The 12,235-nt window shown below is 39.9% G+C and overlaps 1 protein-coding gene across 1 annotated transcript in view; it reads left to right on the top strand.

Moving 5' to 3' along the window:
* Positions 1–12,235, top strand: part of LOC108787350 (myosin-binding protein H-like) — an 86,441-nt gene continuing 74,206 nt past the window's right edge. The window contains exon 1 of the mRNA XM_018556881.1: positions 1–538. Within this exon, the coding sequence (XP_018412383.1) occupies positions 1–538 (538 nt within the window). The remainder of the gene's footprint in view (positions 539–12,235) is intronic.

Below are 12,235 nucleotides of genomic sequence, written 5' to 3'. Positions count from 1 at the left end.
ATGACCGCCTGTTTTGGCGCTACTTTGGATGAGATCATTAAGGATCTGACGGGGGGTAAGAGCACCTTCTTACCTCAGGCGCGCAAGAAGGAGCAGCGGCGGAGGCCGGGGCCTTCCTTTTCCGCTCACAAGCTGCTTTTTCGCCTTCCGAGAACGGCGGTAAGCTCACGAGAGCCGCTCTCTCCCAGTCTCACAAGCGTCCCTGGCAGCCGAAGCCCGCCGTTTTTGGTTCTTCATAGGGACAAGGCTGTTCTCCGCCCTCGGCCGCCCTTCCTGCCTAAGGTCGTGTCGGCTTTTCATTTGAATGAGGACATTGTTTTGCCGTCTTTATGCCCAAAGCCGGTTCACAGGAAGGAAAGGGCGCTGCATTGCCTGGATGTGGTGCGCGCTCTTCGGGTTTATTTGGAAGCTACTGCTTTCCGTGAGACTGATTCATTGTTCGTCCTCACGGGGGGTCCTCGTAAGGGCCGGGCCACGGCGGCTACCGTTTCACGATTGATTTGTGCTGTGGTTGTTCAGGCGTACGCTGTTAAGGGGCGTAAGCCCCCTTTCCCTGTCACTGCCCATTCTACTAGGGCTGTTGGCGCATCCTGGGCTTTTCGCCATGCTGCTTCTGTTTGCCAGGTTTGCAAGGCCGCTACTTGGTCTTCGGTTCACACCTTTGTCAAGTTTTACAAGGTGGATGTTTTGGCATCTGCTGGTTTGGGGCGCAAGGTTTTGCAGGCGGCCCTTTGAGTGGTTCGTGGGTAGTTTGTTGTTGTTTGGCCCATCCCTCATTGGGTTACTGCTTGGTGACGTCCCTACCTTACAGGATCTACGATCTGTTGCCCTGTGTCCTTCAATGAACAGGAGAGAAAATAGGATTTTTGTACTCACCGTAAAATCCTTTTCTCTCCGTTCATTGAAGGACACAGGCCCCGCCCTCTTTGTCTGGGTGTGTACTCCTAACTGCTTGTTACTAACTGGAGACTTGCCAGCAGATGGGGTGTTGGGCCACCAGCAGGGGCCGCCCCTAGGCTGTCTCTGTCTTTTGTTATGTGCCTAGCGTCCTACTCCTGCAGGTGGCAATATACCCTACCTTACAGGATCTACGATCTGTTGCCCTGTCTCCTTTAATGAACAGAGAGAAAATGATTTTACGGTGAGTACAAAAATCCTATTTTTTTTTTCTCAAATGTCATTTTGCTGCAACGAAAATTCGGATTCGTTTGCATTCGTTATATCTGTAATTCGGATACATCCGAATTTCTGAAATTTCGTCCGAATATCGATTCGGAACGAAACGAATCACACATGTCTAAGGCCCCATTTCCACTAAGCGATTTATCACGCATTTTTGCGAGAAGTCGCTGGCCAATGCTATTCAATGGATCTGTCTTAGCTCCACGTCGCTGTCGCTCCAGCAGGAACCTTTTTTTGGCGGATTTTGCGTGATTTTTCTATTTTTTAATGGAGCCCGACGGTGAAGGTCACGCTACAGTCGCTGGAATGTCGCCCTGAAAGTCGCGATTTCCTGGCTGCGTGGATCCGCTGCAAAAGGTATGTCGCTTAGTGCGAATGGGTTCTAATACTAATACAAACAAAAGAAATAAACATGAGAATGCCTAAACATTTGTAATTGCAACAATTTTCTGTGTGAAGTGGTACATTATTCATAATAGAAGTCACCAGCACTCGATATGTGCAAGAAGTAAAGCACTTTTTTTATTCAATCGTCACATGCGTCAAACAGCCTTCTTGGCTGTTTGACGCATGTGACGATTGAATAAAAAGTGCTTTACTTCTAGCACATATCAACTGCTGGGTGACTTCTATTATGGACTGTACCTGACACGGCGCCATCCGTGTTGTCACTTCAAGCACCAAACTCTTACCCAAGGTCTGTAGGCTGTATGGAGTGCAGGTGATTTCTTATCGGTGGTACATTATCTGACAGAAATGCAGGGGTGCCAATTTTTTTGCCCATGACTGTGTTATTTATAAGGATTAATGAAAATATTTTTTTAAGTTTAGTCAAATTTAGAAAGGCCAGTTTCTAGGTTATCATATCATTAGTGATAACAGTGCTGTTCTAATGAATAGCGGCACTATCCCTGGGTGAAAGGCTGAACTCTCCCTCTTAACAGAGTCACACTGTCTCTGGTAACACGGGTTAACTGACTCTTCTGGCTCTGATAGCTGGCATTATTCTGGGTCTTGCAACAGGACACCAATCTCCATCTTGTAATGTGCCATAGCTCTGGCTGCTGTACCATGGCAGTTTTTTGTACTGGTGACATGGCAATAATTATTGGCCTTATAATGTAGCTGTAACTATGGCTCTAATAGGTAAATATTAAACTCTAGGCACACCTCAAATCACATACAGGGCCAGATTTACTAAAATGTAAGACAACCTCTTTTCACTTCAAACACTGAATTATGTGCATTAAAATTTATAAAAAGGAAATTGAGCTTCCCTTGAAAATGATTGGATATTTGAGGTGAACATGGGTGTGCTTCACTGTACTGCAATTCAGCATATTGCAATTCAGCTGCAAAAAGTTTTATATGTTAGTAAATCAGGCCACTAGTGTGGTTGTCCTAAAGCTTTACCAGGCTTTAATTCAACCACACTAGGCCCCAAAATTTTTAGTTGTTAATAAATATTTCCTAAATGTCAATGTATTTCTATAAATTGCTGTTCTGTCTAACGTTGTGGCTGCCATATCGTCAAATGAACCTACTGTATTTAAGGCTAACTAATATCACTGTATACAACCTATCACTAACTGGCATAACAACTGTATTATGGTACAGTGATAAAGTATGTCACTGTATACAATGTTTCACCAACATTTACACTGACTAATGTCACAGTATGCAATCTGATCGGATATCTATTATTTTATACTTTACAATGGAATAATTACATGCGATTGTCAGAGCTATATTTACCATAATGGCACTCTTGGGCCAATGGCTAGGACAGCAGGGTTTACCCTAGCGCACTGGAAAACAGATACGTTTTATTAAGAAAATGTAAGACAATAGACCTAACACAATGCAATAAGCATTTTACATAGATTTGTAAGGTTTTTTTTCATCATTTCCAGTTGACTAAACATGTGCTATTTAAAATACGTAGTATGTATGCCATTGGCTATTATGTAACATGTTTTTTCTAAAATTACACAAAAGATGCAGCAAGCAGGATTTTTTTCAAAACCAAACCACAGTGTACCATAACTCAGTGTAGAAATGTGCAGATCTTTATGGATCAGAATAAAAATTATTTTTCTTGCAATTTTCGGGTGGTGTGCATGAGCTGTAGAGCAGTTACAACCCGCTGGTGCGAATAGATACTTAGATGGGGCTGCACTAAGTTATAAAATATCAAAATCATTATACATTTTTCTTTACTGGGTTTTTCCTGTCTGTCCATCTCTGTAAATTTGAGGTTACATTACAAAAAAAAAGGGTGCAGAGAAAGCTAATTTGCGTCAGAATATCATTTCCTTCCTCTTGGTTGGTAGTCTGCACAAATGAAATGTGGTTTTGAATACAAACCAGAAAAGATGATGTCTCCAATAGTGTAGCCTAGCATGGGATTTAACAAAAATGATCACATGGCACAAGAGGGGAAGCTTTAGAACAGGCCTTTATAATTCATGTGTGTCTAAGACAGCATGATATTGAAATACATCCATGGTTATAGGGACATTCAGAACTCCTTGAGACATTGATTAGACAAATGTTTCATAACCTTGTTATTTCAACAGAAATGTTTCCTTAAAAGAGAAATGCAATTTTACATGTATAAAAGATTTCTACCTCCCTCCATTCCCTGCTCAAACAGACACACATTAAAGTAGAATGAAACTCTTGTTTTTTTGGGGTTTTTTTTGATAGCAAGCAGTAGATATATGCAAAAATATTTAATAAAAAGTTACCAAATAGGTCAAAACCTTTGTCTCCTCTGTTCGCTCTCGTCTAGAGATCTGAAGCTTCATCCTGCACGGCCGCTCCAGATGGGGCGGGCGCATGCATAGAGATCTTCAGCAGGGAGAAGAGAAGAGACACAGTGGAGCTAAATGCACGCAGCCGGGAGCGTGCACTTCAGACAGATACACTGGGACAGGAGACTGCGCAGGATCAGAGACTGGCACCAGCACACAAACATGTCAGAGGACAACATGCAGTGAGCTGCATCTGAGATTTTTTGAGTTGCTTTTGCATTCATATTGACTTGTATGTATATGAATGCAGTTCTAACCTCAAATACCTGTGTGCATGAACCCTTAGTAATATCAATATATGCTCAGTAGAGAGCACCATTCAAAATATAATGTTTAGAGTTCAGTAGTTAATTTACGAACTGATTCTGTTAGAGAACATTGCACCCAGAAACTTTAAAGTATTTAGGAGGTTCTTTATCATTCATACTCTGTTCTTGGTGCTAGTCTATGCTGCTGCCTTCTCCAAAATACAAATAAATAGAAAGAAGAATTGGTGGGTAGAGCAGAGATGTTGCTACCAGAGCTGCAGAGAAATCGGAAAACATTCTGGGTAAATAAAACAGACATGATCTACCAAAAAGAGAATCTACCTAAAATATTTTTGTGGACTGGTCTTTTCAGTGATATGTAAATCGTTATGTATAGTCAAATGAAAAGGAGACCGTTCACCAGTTATGGATACAGATCCAGCAACAAGTCTGCTAAAGTGCATAGTCTGTATGCTCTTGTCCACATAGTTTGCCCCAAAGTAATCAGCATATCCCCTGCAGTCTGTAAAAATTCGCTTCATTTGTTCCAAAAGGTCCAATTTGAGTCTCCTATTTTTTTTTTTTTTCAGAGCAAATAAAGTAAGGTTTGGCAATAAAAATATTATTTCCTGCAGCTCCGATTTAAACATGAAATCTCAGTCACAAGAAGCGTACATTGATTTCAGTGAATCAGACCTGGAAGACTTTCTTACATAGAAGAAGTAAGGCAAAATCATTCTGCAGCACCACTTAGCAGGAAGTAGAGCCTGCATATGTGATAAGTAAAGATGGCTCCCCCTGTAGACACACTTACATGTGCAGGAAAATGGTTAAACTAATATAAAGTTACAATTGTTTAAGGGTCTAAATAAGGTCGTCTTCAATTTATATTCACAAACTTTATATTTTTTTTAAAGTGAACCTGCTTGGTTTAAATGAAATGCAGCAGTTGCGGGAAATTCTTGGGTTGTCTATGTCAAATTAATCTGATTTAACAGAGTTGTTTTCCCCTGGGGGAGATTGAGCCTGCTAATCCCAAGGGATTATACTACTTAGAGAGGCACTCACATGAATTCTGGGATTGTAGATTAATTTGCACCAGGCAAAATAGATCCAGCACAGTGTAGGGACCAGCACCTGTCATGGCTCTATGTAGCCATTCAAATAAACAAGATATACATAGCGGAAAATTATCCAGCACTCTTAACTGCAACACACTAAATGCATATCCATGTGGCATACTTGGATGACAAGTTATTTGGCTGACATTTAAGGTTGCATAAAGACTTGTGAGCCATATTATTGTAGCACAAATAATTATACATGGACTAACAGGGACATTTATGAATGTTGAAGTCTACACATATGTCATTTGGAGCATGAGAAAATGTATGTACTGTGTATTCTAGGTCAGTAGGATGTTTAAAATGACATCACTATAGCACAGGTTCTAGATAAATATAGGTAACATAATGCTTTTTAGCAAATGTTAATACTACGGTTAACTTGCATTGTATATAACAAATAGTACCATTAAAAAGATTATATTTGAGAGAAATTACAGAAGCTGCTACTACTACTAGTACAACTACTAAAAAATTATCTGAACATGGTCAATTTATGTAAAAAAAGTGGAATGCCAGCATATTTTTGTACTTGACTTTGGGTAGAGTGGGTAAGGGTTAGAACTGTTGTCAAGTCTTTATTGATGTTTCGGTGGCCACAGTCACAGACATATAAGTGACCAGAAATGTAAAACAGGATTAGAAGGGAGCACTCCCAAAGGGGAGACCTGTTCTAGTGTTAGCTGTCAAACATAGGAATTTTCCCTGACTTTTTTAGCTTATTTTCTGTTGTCTCCATAACAGGAAACGAGCAGATATTAATAAAAAAAACTGACAGAAGTTCTAACCCCCTCCCCCTATGATTGGAATTACACTTAACAAAATAGAAAAAACTCTTGGGAAAATAAGATAAGGCCATAAATGCTAGGCACAATTGATGAAAACGAGTATACTGGCTTTTTGTCTAGATGTTGGGAAGCCAAGCTCGAATTCTGGCCTGCTGGAATTTGAACTGTGTGCCTTACCGGCAACCCTCTATTTAATAGCATTAGATATTTAAATCGACTTTTGTCAAAGGAGCCAGGATAAAAATTGTTGGCCGAAGAGTGACTGCAGTTCAGGTTTTTGACATGCCAACCGTAGGAGAAAAAACATCAAGTTTATAGCCTATTTAGGGCTGCCTATAGCCTTTAAATGGTGGTCTGATACATAGAAATGCTCAGACTGGGCAACAAATGCACCATCAGATTATAGGCAAATGACCACCCCTAACATTTGTGCTTATAGGCTGTGACCATCTCTTCAAAGCTTTATTTCATGGTGTAATTGAATGTCACTGTAACTATTCATATGTTTGGTGGTGGCCCCCTAGCAACACTGTGATTTTATAATGTGTTTTTAACAACTGTATGATATAAAAAAAATGAACTTTTTGTACTGTAAGGGTTTAACATGCAAAATTATGTGATGAATCTAAATAATAGGTATCATGGGGTTGGTTTACTATTGGCAAATAGGCTGTTCACTTTGCAAGGGAATTTTCCCTTAACTTAGTGAATGAGGTAAATCTCTGCTGACCTCCATCATCCAATCATGTGCAAACAAAAATACTGCTTTTTTTTTTTTTCTTTGCATGTGATTCTTTGAACATTTTCACTATATTCACTAAGCTTAGGGAAAATTCCCTTACGAAGTGAACAGCCTATTTTCCTTTTGTAAATCAACCCATATGAAGTTATATGACCAGTGGATAAGCAGTGGAAAGGTAATTAATCGGGAAATGCTTCTTCTGATTTATGTCTGCTGCAGTGATTACTGGCTGCCAATTTTTATAGCTTAAGCTTCTGTCGACGGGGATACTAGAGATATTAAATTGTATGTCCTGTGTTGTAAGCAAATAAGTCTGCTGATGATGATGTTGAATAGGTTAACCTGGTGTTAATATATGCAATAAATTGCATGTTTTATTTAAGACCTGCATGTTTTATTTAAGACATTTAAGATTGGAAATTTTAAAATTAAGTACAACCAGCTTCAACTTTTGGACAGATGTCCTCACATTCTCATCAAGTACACTTGGATATTATGCAGAATGTATCGTTGACTCTGACTGTGAGTGACTCAGGCTCTAAAGCATCAAAGCAGTCCCAAACCATAGCATGTCCACCACCATGCTTCATGCTTTAGTTGTTATGAGGTTCAGGCAGGGACAGCAGCTACACATCAGTAGCACCAACCACCAAAAAGTCAGGAGTTGGGATTTTTTGTAAACTGGGCTCTAGTGAGGAAGTGGCGGAGGACAATGATGTGTCAGACTACACTGGAGTACAAGGAGGTAAAGGCAAGACAGCTCAGTTGGTGAGCAGCAACTTGCTGGAAAAGGGGGAAGGTTACCTACACACTGGGCGGCAGGGAACACCTATCAGAAGGCATCTGGCGGCACAGCAGGAGGCTAGTGTTACCTCCAGATTAGAGCGCATGTCTGCAGCATCTGTCTGCAATGGATAAGTCATGGTAAAAGCAGAAGCAAGTTGGTTACTACCTACGTGAAAAACAACATAAAGCTCCACCAAAACATGGTGGGTGCAGCACATGGGGGAGAAAATGTGGCACCATCAGCATTTCTGCCTTTCTTCTCCTTCAATTCCTCCCACCACCCTTTTAATCCCCTCTTGCTGTGGCAAGTACCTCTGCTGCATCCAGTAAAAGGGATGCAAGGCTTGCTAGGGGGTCAGCAGTTTTCGTACACAAAAGGATTTTTTGCCTTGGACACTGAACTTTGGTTGGGCATAAAATTGTTTCTTAGGAAAGGCTGCAGAATACTTTTAGCAGAAAAGGCATGCCCCCTCCAGTATCTGCCAACATGCCTGGGTTATTTTATAAGCTTAAGCAATACATTTAAAAAAATCCAGCAGTTGTGGGTTTTTAATCCCAGAACCAGATCCTTTGATATTCTGAGGTTACAGCACAGTAGTCTGGGATTGCTTACTTAACTGCTATGACATTGTTTTTAAAAAAAATTCTCAGTGTAACTGTACAGCGCTAATAATTATATATTATATAATTATAGTCATTAGCGCTGTACAGTTACACTGAGAATTCATGGTGGCATGAAAGCCTTTGTGTGTAGCTTCTAAACTTTGTTTCTTTTCAATTTGTTTCCTTTAGCGCAGATTAATTTATTAACACATTGGTTTTTTTAACCCTTGCATAATCAGTTTACATCCCCTTCAGTGAATAAAGTCTTTATGGACTACCTTTTACTTTGGGGCTTCTGGATCTCTCATATTCTGCTTTAGCATCTTCTATAGTTTCGTTTTGCTGCTGTGACCTCCTAATAGCATTCCTTTTAGCATCCAGGGTGGCTACTGCACCAAAGCTGGCCATATATTTCTCAAACAATTGTACCTATTGGCTTTTGGCCAGAAATTGTGAGCCATGAGTAGATGACATCGTTCCTTGCTGGGACACTGGAGGCAGCAGGGGGGGCTTGAAAAAAGACAATGCAGGAGGAGTAGGCAGCAGTAAATAAGCAAGTAATGCAAGCTCCTCTCTGTCCCTGAGATACAGAAGCAATAGGAGTGTGAAGAAGAGGAGGATGTTTTCTGATGATAGCGGGGGTCCATCTATAGCTTGGCAAGAAGCAACACCAGCGCTTTCTCACTTATACAGCATATTTGGACCACAGTGACCAGGAACAACCACAGGCACCAAACACAGCAGCGTCTGAACCTTATTTTCAGAGATCATGTGGTCTCCATGTCGGACACTGACACTCTGAGGAGGGTGAAGCATTGACCAGAGCTGAGCAACTATGTGATTAGGTAGCTGGCCTGCCCTGCTCCAAGTTTCATGTCAGAGTTGATCTTCAACGCAGTGAATAGGGCTCTAGTTTTCTTTTAGAAATTCACCTAATTGTGACTTTTTTGTCTTTGTACTTTGGCAGTTGGGGCTGCTGCTAAACCGTGGTGCCCTAGCCAATTTCTTACCAACCCAAACCTAAGGGCTGTAGGGATATATTTTTAAGGAAGAAAGCTGCCGGTGGCTTGTGTCTCTACATTTGGGACTGTTGACAATGCGGCCAAACTGTGTTGTTGCACATTTAGACCTGTTGGCGGTGCCATAAATTGTGCTGGCACTGGCCACTTTTTACCCACCCTAGCCTAACAGCTGTAGCTCTGATTTTGTTTAGGAACACAGATGCCTGTGGCTTGTGTGTCCTCATTTTGGCCGGTTGGCGATTTATGGAAATATTCCTGCCTGGCCAAATATAGGTTGCCAAAGTACATGGTTGCTGTCCCTGAAAACTGTGTTGATTCCAGGCAACTCCCAAGCCTTTAATTAAATATTTTTCCATTTCCTATGTCACCTTCTAAAACTGTATTGAAAGGCCTATCCCTGCTGTACCCATTTTTGTTTTCAAATTTTTTTTTTTAATTGGCAATACTCCCCGACGTGTGAGGGCTTACAATTTTGTTCGGGTTACAATAGCTTGTCTAGCAACCCTCCAAAGGGCCAACCAGGTCATAGAATTGGGTATTGCTGACTTAATGTAATTAGACATTTTAAATTCAAGTACATTTTCTCTTGAATTTGAAAAATTCAGCTCAGTCATCATGAATAGTGACGTAATGAAAATCTTTTTTTTTGAGGATGCCATGATACATCGTCCTCCTTTTTTCTCTCTAATTTTTACCATCCTGGATATAATTAGACATTATCAAAATGGAATCTTTTTCTCAAGGCATGTCTTTTAAATGCTTTCAAGTAAACATTGCTGTGAAAATATTTACTAATGAGGCCAGCGGAATTCCATATACCAAGCCCATTATGTACTAATTAACCTTTTCATGTTGGCGTCCTATACATATCAAGTGCAGGCGCAATTGTTTCATGTAGCAACATGCCGTCCAATTACCAGAATAATCCGTCAACTAATTTACCCTAGAAATGACATTCCAAATGTGTCTCACGTCAGCCGCAATATCTGGCTTGCATTTTGCATGTTGAGAGGCCTTAATCTGGCGATAGATACTAACAGGTTTATTTAGCAAAACAGTTTATTAGTGTAGTAGCAACCAGATTATCGTATCAGCTAAAGAGGTTAAGGCTAACTGGTTGTTATCCGTTTCTGTACTTTGCACACTGCTCAGCCTTACCAAATAAACCCACACATAACAAACAAACATCTCTCATCAACCCAGATTCTGAACATTTTAGTGTAGCACACAGACATTCTGGTTTGTATTGAAAGAGCATGCATGTCACTTTCCTTAACAGAAAGCGATGTGGCTGGGTTCAATTTATGGGACGTTTTGTTAAACTCATCAAAAATCTGCAAATTGCAAACTTTAATCTAAACCCCTTTTCATGGCTAACAGGCAAGGGGTTGTCAAACAAAAGGCATGGCAATCTAGGCACTGCCATGGGGGAATGTAGCAATGCAAAAATTCAATTTATGTGACAAATGAGCAAATTACATCTCGAACAGGAGATATTCGCACTACAACAGGACCTAAACAAAATTGAAGAATGGGCTACAAGATGGCAAATGTGATTTAATGTTGAAAAATGTAAGGTCATGCACATGGGAGTAAAGAACCTGTACGCAAACTACTACTTGAAGAAGAAATGGGGTGCTCATAGATCACAGATTTGGCAATAGTAAGCAATGCCAAGCAGCAGCCAGCAAAACTAACAAGATACTGGCGTGTATTAAAAGAGGAATTGTAGAAGGGATCAAAGAGTAATACTTCCACTTTATATATCATTGGTTCGGCCCAACTTGAGTATGAGGTACAGTTCTGGTCGCCAATTCTCAGGAGGGACGTTCTGGAACTGGAGAGACTTCAGAGAAGGGCTACAAAATTAATAAAAGGGATTGAAGGCCTGAGTTATGAAGAACACATTAAAAATCTTAACTTATTCACCTTAGAAAAGAGGCGATTAAGAGGGGACCTTATTGCCACCTTATTACCAGTAGGTCATCCTTTTTATTAGGGCACAATTTCAGAGGGAGAATTTAAGCAAGTTTTATGATGATGTTTACTAGGACTTTTTTAGCCCTCAATGTAAGCGAGATGAGGCAGATTTTATTGTGAAATACAATTTGTGTATTATGAGGAATGTTTTATGAGGAAAGGCCAGAAATATTGTCCAGACTTTATAGTCTGTGTTGTAGCATATTAAAATTTGACACTGCATGTAGCTCTTCATTCAAAAAATACACACAAGTTTTTTTCTTTCCTATAAAAAAAAGGCATATTGTTAACACTGCATAGATATCATTACTCCCATTTATTATAGGCTTTATTGCCTAATCCTCATATTATTATTTTTTAAATGAAAATGATACAAATATGGTACACACTGCAATGTTGTAATTGTAATACATTTGTGGGCATTTGCTGTACTCGCATATAGGCACAAAGGAATGCAAATACGCATAACGACTGCCCACACATACAAAAAGGAAGACTGAAAAATACATATTAGGTATTGCCACGTATGTTGGAGTGAGAGTGAGAGAAATAATTCTAGGGTCATCATTCATGGTTAATTCTAAATTGATGAGCTATAATTGCTTTTAAAGCTTTGTGTATGGAACATTTGGGGTACCATAGTTTTTCAGGGGTACAGTTTTGAGGCTTGATATATTTGGTATCTATTTTCTCAACACAACCTCATCTTTTATATTTTACCAAAAAATTGGGGATCATATTGTGTTTGTGTGCACCAAAAATAATTGTAGTGTCTTTTTTACCGATAATATAGATTTGCAACAGTAATGGAAATATCATGTGATATAAAACAAATCAACTGCCACCATTTTATTCTGCGGGGTCTCTGCTTTTAGGAAATATATAATGTTTTGTGGTTATCAGTACCTTCCCATGTAAAAACTATGTGCATTTTAATATGTTTC

The sequence above is a fragment of the Nanorana parkeri genome, unplaced genomic scaffold, assembly GCF_000935625.1.
Source record: "Nanorana parkeri isolate BGI_ZX_2015 unplaced genomic scaffold, ASM93562v1 scaffold257, whole genome shotgun sequence".
NCBI lineage: Eukaryota > Metazoa > Chordata > Amphibia > Anura > Dicroglossidae > Nanorana > Nanorana parkeri.
This window is presented reverse-complemented; position numbering and strand designations above follow the sequence as displayed.